We start from the raw sequence: 18,427 nt of genomic DNA, 5'->3' as shown, positions 1-18,427 counted from the left end.
TGCAACTCTGCTCGATTATGGCAAGTCTATCAGGGATTTTTTGTGTAGGAACCTTGGAAAACGGGACTAGCTCAAAGGCTATGCTTCACAAACCGCTATGTCCACAAATCACCCGGGGTCTTGTCAGAACGTAGACCTGACTCAGGTCTGGGCTGGGGCTGCTGCCATATGTGTTACAAGCCCCCAGGTGATGCTGCCACTGGTGCTGCTGGTCCGGGCACCGCACCCTGGGGATGTGGGAAGAGCACAGGGCCAGGCTGGGAGCCTGACTCGGCCACGTGGCCGCTGTGTGATGGTGGCAAAGTTGCTTAACCTCTCTGAACTTCAGATTTCTCACACTTAAAATGGGACTACTTCTGCCTCTCGGGGTCTTTCTAAGATGTAGAGATGATGTGTGTAGATTTCCTTCCACTCCCAGAGAGAAGGGCTGGCTGGGACTCATTCTCCTGCGTTGTCTTCACGGCAGGTTCAACTGAGGCCCATTTTTCTTTCCTAAAGGAGCTAATTCTCTTCTTCCAGGTCACAGTTTCTCCACCTTGGCACCACTGACACTTTGGGTTGGACCACTCTTGGTCATGGGGGACTGTCCTGTGCAGTACAAGCTGTTCAGCAGCTTCTTGGGCCAGTGGCACCCATCTCCCCAAGTTGTGACAGCCTGAAATGTTTCCAAACTTTGCCAAATGCCCCTGGAAGCAAAGCTGCCCACACCTGAAAAACACCATCCTAAGCAGTAATTCCTATTAATGATTCATTCAACACGTGCTGAGTACCTACTCTGGGCCAGGACCATGTGCCAGGAATATATTGGTATATAGAAGAAGCAAGGTCCCTGGCCTTGTGGAGACTTTTCCCTTTTGGAGCCTTAGTCTTCTCAACTGTTAAATGGGTCTAACCTGGCTGCTGACGTCCCAGAGGTGCTGGGAAAATGAAATGGATCGAGACCTGCAAAACCCTGGTCCATAGTGTCAGGATAAGCCAGTGATGGGGGGGTACGACGGGCCTGGGAATTGGACCTGTGTAAGGAGACGCAACATGGGTGGAGGCAGCTGAGCTGCGGCTGCAGCAGCAGCAGGGGAAGGGCCACGCAGGCCCTGCGGGAAAGTGGGCAGGAGCAGCGAGACAGGAAAGGGAGCCGCAGGGAGGGAAGGTGGGACCCTAACTGGAAAGAAGGAGAGAGGAGGAGGAAGAGATGGTGGGAGGGGCACAGAGCCACGAGGTAAAGGGGGAGAGCAAGGAGGGGGTGAGAGACAGCAGAGGCACAGAGAAAAAGATCAAAAACCAGACACACGTGCACAGGCGAAGAGACCAAGGGATGAGGGAACAAGCCTAGGCTGAGGGAGGGACGCGCCCTGCACAGCCCCAGGCCCCAAAGCAGCAGCTCTTGCGTTTGTTCTAAGCACACCCCATTTGGGTTACAAAGGGTTAAAACAAGGGCCAGGGCCAGGGAGCTCATGCCTCCTCCTCTGAAAGGGGACAGGGACAGGCACACGCAGCCTCAAAGGCAAGGAGGCTCCTGCGCCCCGTTCTGCGAGGGGTTATTACGGCAACTGTGGAGACGGTATTGAACTCACTCATAGGCTGTTAGGAGAGGAGAACGTAAAAGACTAAGGGCGCAGCCCGGGGCCCCTGCCCCAAGGGAAGCACCTGGGTAAAGTCAACAGCTCCAGCACAACCAAGCTGAGAAGCAACGCGACCAAGCCGCTCTCAAACATCCTGCATCACGTAATCTAAGCTGGTGGCACAAAAACCACACACAGCTAATTGGAGTCCCCACCCAGGGCACTGAGGTTCTCTGGCTGCTGTTGGGAGGCAGAAAACCATATTGGGTTAGATACGGTCCATTTGCCATATTTTTTAAATGATAAAATCTCAAGCACGTTACTTCATAAGCTTTGGATTTTATCAGAAACATCACAAGAACAGTCAAGAAGCCGTGTTTGCAGACGCAATGGGTCCTGTGACTGGTTCCACAAAGACCTTCCAGAGCTCCTGCAGCAAAGAGAGGAGAGATTCTGAGGTGTGCAAGTGAGACGTCACACTCTCATAAAGGGACATAGTCAGCAAAAGAGATGCGCCAAACGACGCAAAAATCCACACGACAGCTACCGCGAGAGCAGGGCGCCCCGACGCTCTGGCCTGTCCCGCGGAGGCGGCGCTGGGTGCTGAGTCCCGGCACAGACCCGAGGGGCGTGAGGCTGCCGTGCAGAACGGCAGCGAGTGGCACACCTTCTCCATGCTGGGAGCTGTGCAGCACGGCTGCTCAATTTCAGGAGGAGCTGATTCCTGGCCCCATGGTGCTCCTCTTATGCTGGCAGGTGGAGGAGGTACAAAACACGCCAAGCTCTCAGTGGGAACCTGGCGCCCTCACTCGCAGCAGGAGCCTGGGAGCCTCAGAGGCCGCAGAGCGACAAAGGGAAGGCCCTCCTCGCACACGGACCCGCACGCACGAATGCAATGCCCCGCGTGCTGGTGGAACGGACCAGGGGGCGAGCTGAGCAGACCCCCTCCTCCCGAGAGCCAGGTCCGGTCTCTACAGACCCAGAGAAAAGGCGGGTGCAGACAAGAGGCCTAGAGAACGAAAGACCTTAGGAATTCTACAAACCCAGCTCCTGGGAATTTCAAGGGATTTTAAAGGATACTTTGGACTTTCCAAATTTCCCCCAGTGCTGGATTTAAACCTGTAACAGGAAGCGGCATGGCTGTAGCAGTAACCCCAGCTCTGCTGTTTCCTGGCCAGGACTCACCTTGTCTCGGCGCTGAGATGGCCAGCACCAGGCACACGTCACCAGGTAACTGCTCAGTGATGGCATTCCACCTGCCCCGTCAGAGGGGCCACAGGCCATGAGACAGGCCCACCTACTCGGAAAGGCCACACACTTTCACAGTGAAGGTGCGGCCGCCAGCACTGGGGCTCCCGCATCAAGATCTTCAGCCCAACCAAGTGCCCCCCACCTTCCCACCCCGCCTGCCTGCGTCCCCTGGAATCTGCACTGCCCGCAGGGACAGGAAGTGCTCAGAGGCCAGGCGACCATTCGCTGGGCAGGTGACCCAGACCTGGAGAGAGCCCAGCACAGGCATCGGTGGGGAGAGTGCGGGCCGGGCCAGGCCTGGAGGCTGGCTCATGGCCTCATGCCACAGCAAGCGGCCCTTGCCTCGGGCGGGCGCACCTACCAGCTGCTGGATGCGCTCGTAGACCAGGAGCTGCGGGAAGGAGGCGTCCACTGGCTCCACCTGGAAGCGCAGGCGCCCGCTGGCCAGTCCCTCCAGCCGCCGCAGGCACGAGCGGAAGTGGTCGTAGGCCTCGCACGTGACGTCCAGGTGCCGCAGCGTGAAGTTCAGCCTGTGCATGAGCAGGACACACGCACCGCCCATCACCACCCGAGGCTCTGTCACTCCTTCTGTCACGGCGCTGGATTCTGAGTGCCTGTGGGGGGCTGGGTGCCAGGGCGCAGCCTTCCTGCATCTGCAGGAGAGCCTGGGAGGTGGGGACAGTTACCGCCTCCACTCAAATGCGCGGGGACTGGGGCTCAGAGAGGGGGAGGCAGGTGCCCAAGATCACGCCCCAACGATTGCTGCCATTGGTCACGTGGGCCCTGAAGGGAGTCCTGGACATCCTCGGTATAAACGCTGCTGCTGAGACAGGCGTGCCCATGTGCACGGCTCCGTGCATCGCCAGGGCCGCTTCCTCAGGGCCAGTTCTAGATGCGGAACTGCTGGGCCAATCCGTGTGTTCGGTTTTGTGGCTTTTGCTGTATTTTCTAAATCGCCTTCAGAAAAGCTGTGGGCTATTGTAAGAATTAAAGGAAGATGTGTGTGGCAGGCCTAGCACCACGTCTACCATGACATGGTCACTCCACCAACAGGAGCCCTGATGCTTCAGGAAGTCCAGGCAGAAACGTCCCGGAGGGGCTCTGACTGCGTCAGGGAGAGGACAGAGGTCCAGGCCGTGGAGTGGACACGTGTCTGGACGCCAGTGCACTCAATGCCCTGCTGCGGCCTGGACGGTCCTGGCGCCTCGGCCCCCCTCCCCTTGGCTGTACAGTGGGGACGGCGGTGCCTGCACACAGGGAGGCTGCGTGTGCAAGGCCCAGCAGGCCCGGCTCACAGCAGGTGCTGGATGAGTGAGTGATGAGGACGCATGTGGAAGGTGAGAGCCTGGCCCCGCGCGTGGAGCTCACCTCTTCTCCACCGAGAGGATGGCGGTGCAGGCGTTCTTCAGCTTGTGAGCCAGTCGGGAGAGTGTTTTAAACACAGCATCAGTTAGGTCATCGTCGTAAAACACTGTGGGGAAGAAAACAGGCAAATACGAGATGATGATGCCTCTGCGGCCCCTGTGAACTCCACGGACGGGATCTTGATAAACACGAACAGCCACAGCTCTCAGGAGGAAAGCGGCACGGAGCCGTGCGGGGAGCCCGCCCAGGACAATGTGCGGCAACGCCGGCTGTGCCGCGGAGGCACCCTCACCTTCAGCCGCGAGCAGGATGGTGGTGTGGCTGTACAGGTCGGAGACGTCCTCCTTCGACCAGCTGAAGGGGACCTCGGGATCTGTGAAAGGGGAAGGACACCTTGGGCTCAGTCCTTTCTCTGCAGGCTACCAGCTCTCGCCGAGATGGACTGAAAGAAGCTTCAGGAGAAGAAACGGGGTCGGGTAAGCTCAGTGCAGCGGGCACCACCGGGCAGCCCCTTATCCTAGCTCCCCAGCCGCCCAAGTGGAGAACCTCAGGGCAGGAGATGCCGTTTCTGCCAGGGGCCTGCCTCAGCCATGGGGCCTCACCTCTCGGGGCCGCCGTGTTTACACTAGAATGGGCATGATAATGCTTCCCTCAGAGGACTGTCGGGGAGACTGAAGGACCTCAAGTGTGCTAGGTGCTCGCTAGCTAACAGGCACTCAACAAGCAGTGATTTTCCTGACCTGACGTCTGACAGGGAAAAGAAAAGTTCTTGCACAAAGAAACAGCAAGGGTGCAGGTCTGAAACCGTCTGTATAAGAAACTCAGAAATCTCCCTCACCCAGAGGGCCCTGAGCCCAACTCCCTGCTGTGGGCAGAGGATGGGCGCAGGCAGGCGGTCTAGGCCCTGGAGTCCCAGACTTGGGTTCGCACCCTGAGCTGCCAGGTACCTCTGACCCTGGGCAGGCACTGAACCTTGCTGAGCAAATCAGTATTCCCTGGAATTAGGGACTACAGGACCGACTGGACAGTGACACTGTGAGTGTGAACAACAGGATGAGTGCAGGGCGCCCGGCATGCAGCACCAAGAATGACAGCTGTCACTCAGCCAACGGAGCTGGGACTCTGCTGGGCAGGCAGGGCCACAGGGCTGATGGCCTCGAGGCAGCACAAAGAACCACCGAATCAACCGGGACATCAGAGAGGAGGCCACGCACCCGTGCAGAGGTCATCTTTCAGCCAGTCCAGTTCCTTGACCTTAACCACACCGCCTGCAAAAGAAACACAAGTGGAGCCCCCCACACACTGAGCACAGCTAGGGAAGACGATAAACCTTCCCACTACCTGCCAAGATCCACCTATCACAAAGGTTTTGAGTGCTAAGCATCAGGCCCGCTGCCGGCCCAGGGAGCAGATTCACAAGGCATGTCCCTGTCCTAGGAGACCGGCAGGCAGCAGATGCTGCTGTGCAAAGGATGTGCCAGGTGCACAGGAGGAAGGAGCTCTCGTGCCGACGGGTGGCGGGAAGGCTTCAAGGAGGTGCTTTGGGCCTGCTCCTCCTTCCAGGCCTGCTGACCCTGCTGTGTCCTGGGCGTTCAACAAACACGACACAGGGGACCAACCCCACATGGCGCCCAGCCCTTATGGAGTGTGTGGTCTGGTGGGGCGCACATGGCAAGCAGCTAGTCACACAAACGTCAAAATGCAATGGTTCAAGGTGAAAGGAGCGTCTGTTAGGGGACTGTGACCTTGCCTGGAAGTCTGAGCACGATTAGGAACAGACAGGAGGAAGAGAGACAGGAAACAGCAGAGCAAAGGCCCCAAGGCCCCAAGGCCCCAAAACACCAGGACGGCTAGAGTGGAGGGAGCTGCTGTGGAAGGGGCTCTGACCCTGGAGCCCCGGCGGCAGGGGTCAGAACCCACAGGATCTGGACAAGCCAAGGAGCTGGGTCTCTACTTCAAGAAACCTCTAAAGGGTCTGAAGTCTGTGGGGCCAGAGTGACCTGACCTGGGTCTGGAAGAGTGCCCCAGGCTGCTCGGAGCAGGAGGCCGGACAGGAAGCTCCTCCGTCACAGCAGCTTGCCCCTGTAGGCAGGGCAGGAATCTGACGGTCAGGCAGATGGGGTGGGGGGTACTCCGGGCAGAGGGAAGTGTGTGTGAAGTGAGCCCGTGGCTCGCTGGATGCAGGGCTGGACAGTGGAGCTGCCAGGAGGGGAGATGGGAAAAGTCAGCCCGGGCCAGACCAGGAGGTCTGGAGCCAGAGGAAGAGCTCGACTTCATCCCTGGAAGATGCTCAGCGGGAAGTGAAAGGGTCAGGCTGCACCTTAGAAAGGTCACTGTGGATGATTGGGCAGGTCAGACAGGAGCTGGGGAGACCAGGTAGGGCCCTATGACCTGCAGGAAGGAGAGAGCTGAGGAAGGACGTGGCGGTGGGCGTGGGAAGAGGTGAGGCGAGGACAGAGCCATCCAGCATCTGAAGCTAAGACGTCTGCTCCCTCCACTCACTGGGGTGTCTAGGGACACAGGCAGAACCCTGCCTCCCAGGGCCCAGGTTCTGGGTGTCTGTCCCACCTGACGGAGAAACCTCCCTCCCGGGCGGGGACCCACTTGGCCTCACCTCCAGCGGCAGTCAGGTGGCTGTTGAGGGCAATGTTTCGCTGGCACATGGCTAAGAGATCTGCACCGACATCTGGAAAGACAGAAGCACAGGCCATAAAGCGCCAGCCATGACACTTTTACCTCCGTGCTTCTGCCTGGAGAGAGCTGGTACCAACAGCACGACTGCAGAGACGTGCAAAGTTGAAATGCAAGTTTCTCCTGTGTGTTTTATGCCAAAATGAAATATGTTCACCTTAAGGCTCTTTCTAATGATCTCTTCCTTAAATCAGAGAAGACTGTCCTGGTGGGGATGGACTCTACATTCCAGAGAGGAGGGTAAGAGTTCCCAACCTCTTTGGAGCACCTGACACCTGCACGCACTTTTCGAATCCACCCTCGAAGTTTCTAACAACCCTGAGCTGGTGTCATGGTCTCTTGTCACAGACGAAGTGGCTTGGCAGAATCACGCGGCTGGGCAAGAACCAGGGCTGGGATTTGAACCCAAGTGTCTCTGACTCCAAATCGAGGCTCACTCTTTGACACCCCAGAAAACTGACCGGAGCCAGGAGGGTGTTTGGATGTGATGGGTGCAGACAGAACAAATAGGTGGGCTGGAGGCCTGCGCCTGGCGCCTGGCTCCCTGTCCCGCCATTGCATCTCCGAGCCGCTTGCTGCTCTGACGAGGTGGGGGTTCCCGTCACCTCAGAGAACGGAGTTGCAGCTCAGAGAATCCTTGATGGCGGTGGGGGCAGTGCTTTGCCCAACTTAACTTTCAATCAGGAGGGCGTGCATGTGGAGGGCACAGAGGGTCTTGTGGATGCCCCCACCCCACCCACGGTGGACCCCCTGGGGCTGGATCATCGTTTCCACCCCAGGGATCACGCAAAGCCTGGGTGTGTGTGCGGCGGGGGGGGGGGGGGGGGGGGGGGGGGAAGCTCTCTGCTCACCGAAGGCCATACCCGTCCCTCTTCCTGGGTCGCTGGGTAAAGAGAACACGGATGCATGTGCCTGACGGCACAGGGCTGGGTCAGCAGTTTTTAAGCCTTTACGGTACTTTTTGTCAAAACAGAGCTTGTGTGGGATTCTAAGGTGTCAAACACATACGAGAGGAGCAGCGACAGCTGAGCAAGGGTGGGAGACCGGGAGCCCTGGGGCTGCCCCCGAGGGAGCCCATGCAACCCCGCTCCACAGAAAACAGCGAGCAACCCCCCACACAACGCGAGGCACCACGGCCATGCGTGTGACCTTGGGCCGGCCACCGGACCTCAGCCTTAGCCTGCCTCTGTGGAGGAGGGGATGGTGACAGGCTGTCTGGCGACGGCCCAGGGTCACCGGGCGGGTACAGTGCTGATGCTCGTGAAAAGGCTTTACTAACTGGAACATGCTGCCGGGACACGCGCTCTCTTCTCCTCCAGGAAATCTCTCTCAAGGGTCAGGAAACTGGATTAGACGCTGCCGTCAGGCACTAGGCACGAGCACAGCGCTGGGCTGCTGCTTTTTGGCTTGACTGTGAGAGGCTCGTTGCAAATTCACACCGAAGGGTCAAGGAGCAGCCAAGCGGGCAGCTGTACTGCAGACTCCAGGCCAGCGGTTCTGCAGGGTATCTGAGAAGTACGCCCGACGCGCAGGTCACCCCTAGCCTTCCCTTGACTAGCTCAGAAGCAAAGACGTGCGCCAGGAAAACGTAAACCGGGAATCGTCGAAATGCAAAGCACGTCCGCAGACACCGCTTTCTGCCCAGCAGATACTAAAATGAAGATTTAGAACATAATGACACTAATAATACTTACCTGATGAGACACTGCTCTCTTATACACTGGTAAACTCTCCCTAAAAAAGCAGGCTGGCAAGTCTGGAGTGTAGCTGATGGTACCGAACTGTGTCAATCTGCTGGGGCGACCCCTGAACTACGGTGTGTAAGACGTGATCGTCGGGGGAGCCAGGTGAAGGGCACACGGCACTTTCTGTACTATTTTGGCAACTTCTGTGTGAACCTAATGTTATTTCAAAATAAAAAATTTAAAAGCAATCATTTGGCAACAAGCACCAAAAGCTTAAGAAAGATCCCCCCACTTCTAGGAGTCTAGTCTAAGGATTATCAGACGATGACACGCAAAGGCACGTGCTGCAGTGTGACGGACAAACGCAGAAACAACAGCGGCAGCGACGAGAGCCCCCCAACCAAACCAAACCCAGACCCAACACGTGAAAACGGCCATGGTGTCCAGCCATAGAAAAAGGGTTAAAAAAAGAGAGACGAAATATTACCTGGCCGTTAAAAGTCATTTACAAGTAATTTTTAATGACAATGGAAACGCTCTTTCCATTTTCTGACATTTTTGGCAGGATACGGCACTGAATACATACAGTGTGATCTCCATTATTATCTGGGGCTATGTACACACAATGGAAAAGGAAAAAGACTGTAAAAAACATATATATGGGGATATGTGTATAAAAACAGATGATTGAACCTGGTGTACCCCCCAAAAAAAAATTAAAAAAAAAAAATTAAAAAAAAAAAAACAACCAAAACTGACATGATGACACATAATAAATACACAAAAGAAAAAAAAAATATATAGAACAGTTAACAAATAGATTCTAAAGCTCCCTGAGTGTAGCGACTTGACCTATTTCACTCGCCCCCAGGCCTCCCGTGTCTGGAACTGTGTCTGGCATGTAGTGGGCACGAAATGAACTGCATGTTGTTGAATTTATCGGGGAAATGTAAAATTATGAGGAAATTTTATTTGCCATTCTACAAATTTTCCACAGAGAGTAGGCAAGATTTCCATAATCAGGAAAAAATACCAAGCTTGTTTTTAAGCCTCATGAGAGGCACATTCCTCATGGTTTTCTGAGACGTTTACTCTTTGCAGGGGGTGTGAACAGAGGTACCAGCAGAGCCACCAGTCCTGTCCCCGCTGGTCCTGCTGAGTCACCCTCACATTACTGAGAAAACAACGGAGGGTGGAGAAAACCAGCCAAAGAGGAGGGCAAAGTCAAGAGCAGCCAAGGTCCCACTTCCAGGCTCCCTCCCTCCCTTTCCATCCAGTCAGCACCCGCTCTGTGAAGAGACTGCTCCCCCTCAGGCTGAGACGGCAGGGCGGTACCTGTGCAGTAAACGGTCCGCGCGGCAGTGGCTGCGATGATGCTGGCGAGCCCGGTGCCCGCCCCGAGCTCCAGCACCGTGCGACCCTGGAAGAGGTCCCGCTGGAACAGGACGTAGTCCGCCAGGAGCAGGGCCCCCCGCCACACCTGCAGGCAAGAGGGACGAGGCACCACGGGTGACCCAAGGCTCCCGAGAGACCCTTCAGGGCCGCGGGACGCGGAGGGGCTACCCACCTGCTTGCCGACATCCTCCAGGGGAGTGGCCATGGTGTGCTCTGGATGGGGTGCAAACCGAGAGAGGAAGGGCCGCCGTGAAAACGGGGACGGACAGAACACACACAGCCAGGGTGCGGGGAGGCAGCAAACCCGGGTGTGTGGGGGTGCGAGGCGGGCGTCTTAGCAGCAGAGACACAGGCCAAGCTACCATGGGGAGGGGGCGTGAGCGCCGCTCTCGGTCAGGTCCCGGGGTCTCTCCACCCAGAGACTCGGGTCCCAGGAGGACCTGGCCCAGCTCGGTCCGACACACACCCCCCACACGCCACTGTTACATACTTAACAACCACATATTACGCTCATAACATATTCATGCTGTTTTGATCAACCATATGTAAATAATAATAATCACAAGTCGTTCCAAAATATTTCTCACACTCAGAACCACACTAGATGTTCACAAAACAAGTTTGAGTTTAGATCCTTTTTTAGGTGAAAAGATGTATGTTAGGAAGTCTTCTCAAGCACAAAATACATTAGGATAAAATCTGGTGCTGGTTATTGGGGGCAGGGCAGGGGGAGGATAGAATTATGAGTCAAGGAGAAAAAGGAATGATGGCAAACATGTTCCTGTTAAATAAGAACCTGCTCTTGTATCAAGCAAGATGGTGATGGCTCTCAAATCATAACACCACGACCCGCGCCCAGCGGGGAAGCTGGACGGCTAGCCAGACTGGCTCATGGCAAACCAGGAGCAGGGAGCGAGGGCAGGCAGGAACAGCAAGGCCGAAGGGGTGAGTGTGTGGAGAGGGGGAGAGGAAGGGCAGGAGAGAGGGAGGTGCGGGGAGAGAGAGAAAGAGGGAGAGAAAGAGGGAGAGAAGGGGGGAGAGAAGGGGGGAGAGAAGGGGGGAGAGAAGGGGGGAGAGAAAGGGGGAGAGAAAGCGGGAGAGAAAGGGGGAGAGAAAGCGGGAGAGAAAGGGGGAGAGAAAGCGGGAGAGAAAGGGGGGGAGAAAGTGGAAGAGAAAGCAGGAGAAAAGAGGCCTCCTTGGGGTGCCCGCTTCACCAGCCCTGCTCTGGACCCTCAGTGTCACCTGCACCCACCCCGCCCGTCCCTCTTCCCCAGTCTCTGCAGCCCCACCGCGCACTGTCTCTGGCCCACTGTCCCCTGGCCGTGGCTCGCACCTCCCCTCAGGCAGGCGGGCCTCCTCCCATCTTTCTTCGCCTCCTTCCAGTCTGCTGGCCTAGCCCGCCGCACCCTCGCACGGGGCTCTCAGGTGTCCGTGCATGGTCTTTTCTCCGAGGGGTCCCGTGGACTTCGGTTTTGCCTCCAGCTGCATTTGAGGGGTGCTCGGTTTCCCTTGAGCAAGAACGTGGACTGAGCTGACACACCTGCATGTGACCCAGGCTCAGCCACAGTCTGGCTGGTGGCATGAGTCACTGAGCTTCTCGGTGCCAGAGCCACAGTCTGCTCCTTTACAAAAGGCAGGAACACCACCACCTCATTCGTGGGCTCAACGGCCTCCCTAACCAGGGTCAACAGCAGGGAGCTCCTGCCCCAGGGGAAAGTCAGTTTATAATTGAACAATTCTAGTGGCATGGTAAGAACGTAAAAGCCCAGCCTGAGGAACCTACCCATGAGAAACTCCAGGGTTAGCAAATGGGGTGAGACAAACTGTCTTGGTATCTGAGCTGTACCCTGCCCCTATCAGGACAGTCTCCAGACCTGCAGGAACCCAGGCTCTCCTCCTCAGCCCGTCTCCCTCCTCCGCACTCAGATCAGACCACAGGAATGAAAGCTGCAGGCAGCTCACATTTATTGAGTATCTACTATGCACCAGGCACTGTGCTAAGAGCTCTACGTGTGTCATCTCTCTCAGCTCCTCACAACTTGAGGTTACACCCATTTTACTGACAAGGGAACTGAGCTCTGAGAGGTTAAAGTACTTGCCCAAATCACAGGCCAATGGAAAAGGCATGTGACTTGGGATCCTACAGCCTGAGTTCCAGCCCTGACTCTTCTGAGTTCTCTTTGGGTCCCAGTTTATCTATAAAATGGGCAAAAGGATCATAATTTACTTTGAATCTTGGGTCTGTGGATTCCTAGCAGGAACATGGATAAACTTTAGATTTCTGACAATCCCCTGCAGTAGTCTGGAAAACACATTCTCCTCCAAGGGAAGTTAATTTTAGCCAGTTTCTCAAATGGGCCCATAAACGTAGGAAAAAAAAAAAAAAAGGCTTAGCTTACGGATGGGAGGAACAGGGCGGTCAGGAGAGGTCACCTGCTTATAGCATCTGCTCTGCACCAGGCCCCCAGGAGGCACTTACTAGGCAGTACTTATGAAATCATCACCAAAACCCAGAGAGGACAGCTTCCTGACCCCCTTTCATAGGTTCAAAAACTGAGGCTCTGGGTGGGCGGGATACTTGTCCAGGGTGCCCTGACTTGTGAGAAGGAGCTCTACAGGATCCAAGTCCAGGATCCTCCCCTGAGTCACGGTTTCCAGATGAGAGTGTACAGCTGCGGATGGAAAACTAGGAGTCACTGCTCAAGCTCAGGTATTTAACTACCTTCCTCCTCTCCTCTCTCAGGGCAGGCAGGACTGACTGACAGTGAGTGGAAAAGGAGGGTGAACTTCCAGGCGCTGCGAGACGGGGCTTCACGGCGAGGCAGGCGGGGAGCTGGCCGCACACCGGCCCTGCCCCGCCCTGCAGGCCTTTGTTCTTAGCTTGTAGGGAGGAAAATTCCCAGAACATGAAACACACGCGCTCTGGAGGAGGCCAAAGCACTCGCTGTGGAAGAACCAAGTCTGCCGCTCAGCTCCTCGGGAGGCCACGTACGTGAGGGCTGAGGGAAAGGGGCAGTCAGCGACCCCTCCCCCCACCCTACAGAACTTGCCAACATTCTGATCATGTGATGTGGGTAAGAAACATGGGCTGTGGTGTCAGACAGACCTGAGTGTGAGTCAAGGCTCTGCCACTGACTAGCTGTTTGACCTTGTGCAAGTTCCTCAACCTCTCTGAGCCTCAGTTCCCTCCTCTGAGAAACGGGAATACTCATCCCTGGAAAGGCCATGAGGACCACAGGTATCCACAGAAAACAGAGCAGGGCCTCCACCGGGGTGCTCTAGAAGCAGCCCGCCTGGGACCCAGCAGGCACTCGGTGCCTGTCTGCTGAACGGATAACCGGGCGGCTCTTAGCGCTGCTGCTCTGTCTGGGCTTCTGAGATCGCCCAGGGGACCTCAGGCCCACAACCCCCGCCAGTATGGGGGAGGCCTTTTCCTGGGGCCTCAGGCACCAGCCAGGCCCCTGGATCCCAATGAACAGACTCCAATCAGAGCTCCTCCCCTGAGATGGGCAGTGCTGGGGGCGGCCACAACTCTGGCTGTGGAGGTGGGCCACAGGGACTCAGATGTGAGTGTACAGCTGCGCATGGACACCCAGACGGCACAGCCTTGGGCTTCGCTTCCTCATCTGTACGACCCCTCAAAGGGGCTGTGAAGACTGCGTGAGGTGATGGAGGTGCACATCCAAACACCACAGGTGCCTCGTCATCGCTGGCTGCCTTCCTGCCCCGGCTGCCTTCCTGCCCCGGCTGCCTTCCTGCCCCGGCGGCTCTCCACTCCTGGAGTTCCCAGGGATCAAAATCCCGGCGTCACCAAAGCCCTCTGCCCGCCCCTACGCCCTGCCCAAGTGCCTGCTGAAATCCTCCTTCTGCCCCCTTCTCCCGCCACGGCATTCCCTCCCCTTTCCTACCCGGCTCCCAGCTCCTGGTCCATCTGATCAGCTCACACACTCCTCCAAGTTAACTTTGGATCTACCTCCCTCTCCCCTGCCCTGTGCTGCTCCAGCTCCGGAATCTACCATGGCTCCCTGCTGCCGCCCTGCTGGCATAATCTTCCACAAACAGCCCCCACCCACACCCCGCAGGCCGCGTGGGGTCAGAATGCTGACGTGGGAGGCAGCAGCAGTAAAGCTTCCGCAGCAGGTGACGGCCAAGTTGGGGCTCTTATGACAATCAGGGATGTGTGAGGGGAGCAGAGGCAGGGGCAGGCCCTTGGGGAAGGAGGCAGAGCGCGAGCAGAGGTGCACGGGAAAGAAAGCGCAGGAGGGTGAGCTGAGCAGGTACGGGTCGTTTGAGCTGAGGCTGGAGAGGAGGGCGCAGCCACCTCACGCAGGGCCTTGGGCGGAGCACGTGGACTGTGTCCCGAGGACAACAGGGAGCCACTGAAGAGCCTGGAGCAGGAGGGTTCGGGCAAACTCCCCTGCTGGCCGCAGCACTGCGGGCTCCTGGTGTCCGTGTGTGGATCTGCTTACCCATCCCGCCCTGTGGTGCCTGGACGGGCCTGAGCACAGCGCCCATGCCCCGCAGCTTTATGCCCCTGGCGGCAGGCGAGCAGCCCTTTATTTACCTATTTTGATGACATCGTAGGGGCCGTTCTCCTGTGCTTCGTCTCCCAGGACGTCGTCTTCCTCCTGAGTTAGAATCATGGGATGTACCTTGTCTCTCGGAGGCCCCGAGGGCTCGGCAGCCTGTGGTCTTCTCACAACGTCCAAATCCCCATCCTCGTCCCGCTGAGCTGCCGGCCCCTCCTGGCTGGTGACGTCAGCCCCCGCCTGGAGCGAGACCCCCTTGCTGCTGCAGCCGCTCCCTGGGGGGGACCACGCGCTGCCCGAGCCGGCGGGAGGAGCCGCCTCTGAGGGGTTGGCTCTGCGATCGCCACCCTCAGCCCCTGAGTCTGTCCAAGAGTCTTGGTTCCACAGAAGCTTGAACTGGGACAGGAAGACTTGAAAGGCAAAACAAACACAAAAGGAGAGTATTTCCAAACCATCTCCTTCTCTGTCTCCCTTCCTCAATTTGCACCTGGAAAGAGTTTTAAAGTCCAGGTGGAAAAAAAAAAAAGACAAAGAGCTACTGTACAGTACAGGGAACTACATTCAATGTCCTGTAATAAACCATAGTGGAAAAGGAAAAAAAAAGGCCAGGTGGAGACTTCATGACACCAGCAGAAGAGGTCTGTCTGGCTGGGCTGTGATGCTGCAGGCTCCAGAGCAGCCCCACCTGACGAGCACCTGCACGGCAGGCACTTGGCTCACACGGTCTCCTTGACTCCCTACAGTGGCTACGGAGGTAGCAATGTCACTCTATAGTATTTATGTTTTAATTTTTTTTTTTTTTTGGCTGCACCCCATGGCTTGCAGGATCTTCGTTCCCTGACCAGGGACTGAACCCACGCCCCCTGTAGTGGAAGCGTGGAGTCCTAACCACTGGCTCGCCAGGGAAGTCCCAGGGTCACTCTGTTTTACAGACGTGGAAGCTGAGGCTCAGGGGCTAAGTGAGCTGAGCAAGGTCACACAGCTGTGGATGCAGCTGAGGCTGGATTCAAACCCCGTCTACCCCAGGGCTGCTGCCCTCCTCACCCACTGTTCTGCCTTAAGGTCTGGAAGTGAGGACAAGGATACTGTGTCCCTCACCACCTAGTGGCCAGAAAGTCACTGAGACCGGCTTTGGTAAGAGCTTGGGTGCCAGGAGAGCTGGGCAGTAGGTGGGGTGTGTCCTGGGCCAGAGTCCCCCGTGGCCTTGGCTGTCTGACCCCTGGGGCAAGTCGCTTATCTGCTCTGGGCCTCAGTTTCCTGAATCCTGGAATCCAAACTGGGACATGAAGGAAAGGAGAGTTATTAATCGTGCCAGAACAACAAGCAAATACAGGGTGACTGGCACTGGGGAGGGTGGCCGGGGAGGGCCCGGGAGGGAGGACACTCCGGGCAGGGAGAAGAGCAAGAGCGGAGTGCTCAGAGAGGAAGGTGCGCGCAGTGTGTGAGGGGCAGAAACAGGCAGACAGGGCGGGAGCGAGACGCAGGGACACACGGGCAGGGTCTGGACCGGGGGTGGGGGGCCTCGCAGGCCAAGGTGAGGACACGGATTTCATCCTGAGAGCTAGGGAAGCCACTGGAGGGTCTAAATCAGGGCAGCGGTGTGATGTGCATTTTTCAAAAGATCCCCTGGGCTGCTGGGAAGGGAGTGGGGAAGGGTGTGAGGAGGAAAACCAGGAAGCCCGGTGGGAGGAGCTGGCCTGGGGTAGGGGCATTGGAGCCCCGGGGCCCTGTCTCCGGCATTGGCCCGTGGGCTCCCCGAGGGCAGAGGTTGGCTCACTTCCCCTGCCTTTCCAGCCTCACATCCAGGCCTGGCACAGACCAGGTGCTCGGGAAAGCCCAGGGGTTCACTCCGTGAAACCAGGGCATGTAAGAAGTGGTGTGAGGGTACGGGACCTTACCGGGCTGCCCCATGCCGTTCAGCCGCACCATGAGATGTCTCTGGTTCGGGGTGTAGAGGTGGACGTCTGACAGCACGGTGTCGCTTTTGAAGGTGATCTCGTCCATAGCGGGAGCGGGAGCTCGCAACCATGGCCCAGGCTCCACATCAACTACGGGACAGCAGCACCTGAGAGGTGAGGGCAAGTCCTCAGGACAGCAGGGCCCAGGGGGAACAGTGTGAACGACCCCAGCCAGACGGCAGAGAGCTCTGCATCGTCCCGGGAGACAGCTTCCCTTTTCCATCCTCTTAATTCTTCCTGAAGGAGAAAGTCTGGAGCCTTGGCACAGACACAGAATCCAGCTAGATCTGTTATTTGATTTTGCACTGTGTTCATTTTCATAGCAATCTTTTATTTGTGGCAAAGGATCTAAATTTCCATTTATACTGATAAAGTTTTCCTACCCTTTTAATTTTTTCTAACTTTTTTTATTACGAAAAATTTCAAATACCAAGTTGAGGGCATAGCGTAATAAACAGCCATGTACCCACTGCTTGAAGTCAATGATCATTAACACTCTGTCATATGTGATCAATCAATCTATCTAGGTTTTTTCTCCCCTGAACCGAGCACCTTTTAGATATCACAACATTTTAACCTTAAATAATTCTTCGGCATCTGTCTCCTAAGGAAATGCTCCTATATAACTACAAACCTAAGATAATTAGCAGACCTAAGATAATTAATGATTCCTTTATATCATTTAAAACCCAGTTCATGGTCAATTTTCTCCAATTGTGACCCAAACGTCTTTTGCAGCTAGTTTTTCCTAAACCAGTATGCAATCTCAATTTACACTTTGCAAATGCGAAGTTGGAGTTGTTTTCTCTATAGTCTTTTTCTCTATAGGCTATTTTATCTTCTAGAAGTTGACCCCAGCTGCCCACATATAATTTGTTTTTAAACCTCCCTTTAAAAAAAAGTGAGTGGATTTAAAGGAAAAGCAATGAAGGGAATCACTGTACAGGGGATATATAGATATTGCAAAATTATGAAGGTGACCCAGCAATAACTAAAATTTGGAAAACCATGCCAGAGGCAAAGTGGTCAAAAACAGGAAGGCTCTCCCTCCATCTAAACGTTCTGCCTCCTCAAATGCATTGAATGGCAGCAGCTTGTAGACTGAGCCCTGGGCTGTGATGTTGGGTAGAGCAGGTGTAAACCCACCTCCTACCTCCTTGCTATGACCTTGAAAAAGCACTTCACCCCTCTGGACCTGTTTCTTCAACTATATTCTCACCTTGCAGGGTTAGGGGGCAGGGGGCTCGGGGTGTTGAGTGCTGAGCAGAGTCCTTGGCCCAGAGCAATTGTTAATAAGTCCCAAAACTTCCTTGTCTTGGGGTTGGTTTCATGTGTTTGACCAAAACCTGCTCGCAATCCCTGACTTCCTACAGGAACCATTCCTACCTAGGTGTGTGCACTAGCTGTATGCCCCACACATGTCATGAAACCTCTCGGGCCTCCATTCCTTCAGCTGGAAAATGGGATCCTTATAACCCAGGCTATCCACAATCTAAGCCCACATAACTGGAGTTCCTACATTTAAGTACTTGCCATGGGGAAGAAAACGTTTTACCAACACAAACGTTTTTATACAAGAGTTGGTCCATACTGGCTTTAGTCTCCGTGCTGGCCTTCCTATCTGACACTATATGCCAGCACGAAGCAAGTAGGTTGTGAAGTGAGGCTGTAAAGCTGGTAAATGGACGCAGGATTTCATGGTGTCAATCAGGCAAAAGCCCTAAACCAACGAGGACAGGAAAAATTAGGATGGATCTAGGATTCCGTCTAAATACAGCTTAGACCTACCATGACCAATTGTTTTAAAGGCAGATTTGGCTCTCCTGGGACTGAACGATGTCCTGGGGGAAAATACCACAACTAAACACCAAATATTCTTTTTTTTTTTTTTGGCTGCGCTGTGCAGCTCAGGGGACCTTAGTTCCCCAATCAGGGATTGAACCTGTGCCCCCTGTAGTGGAAGCACAGAGCCCTAATCACTGACCACCAGGGAA

At 55.7% G+C, this 18,427-nt stretch overlaps 1 protein-coding gene across 1 annotated transcript; it reads right to left on the bottom strand.

The window, feature by feature from the left end:
• Positions 1-1,672: 1,672 nt before the first annotated feature.
• METTL22 (methyltransferase 22, Kin17 lysine) lies at positions 1,673-17,021 on the bottom strand. The gene is given in 11 exon segments (XM_057750233.1): positions 1,673-1,989; positions 3,172-3,340; positions 4,179-4,281; positions 4,468-4,548; positions 5,390-5,443; positions 6,790-6,861; positions 9,887-10,031; positions 10,119-10,159; positions 14,511-14,885; positions 16,374-16,580; positions 16,583-17,021. Coding segments are annotated over 11 exon segments (1,485 nt in total). The 5' UTR covers positions 16,755-17,021; the 3' UTR covers positions 1,673-1,923.
• Between the last annotated feature and the right edge of the window lie 1,406 nt (positions 17,022-18,427).

The sequence above is a fragment of the Hippopotamus amphibius genome, chromosome 9, assembly GCF_030028045.1.
Source record: "Hippopotamus amphibius kiboko isolate mHipAmp2 chromosome 9, mHipAmp2.hap2, whole genome shotgun sequence".
Taxonomy (NCBI): Eukaryota; Metazoa; Chordata; class Mammalia; order Artiodactyla; family Hippopotamidae; genus Hippopotamus; species Hippopotamus amphibius.
Note: the sequence above shows the minus strand (reverse complement) of the source record. Positions and strands in the feature narration are given on the sequence as shown.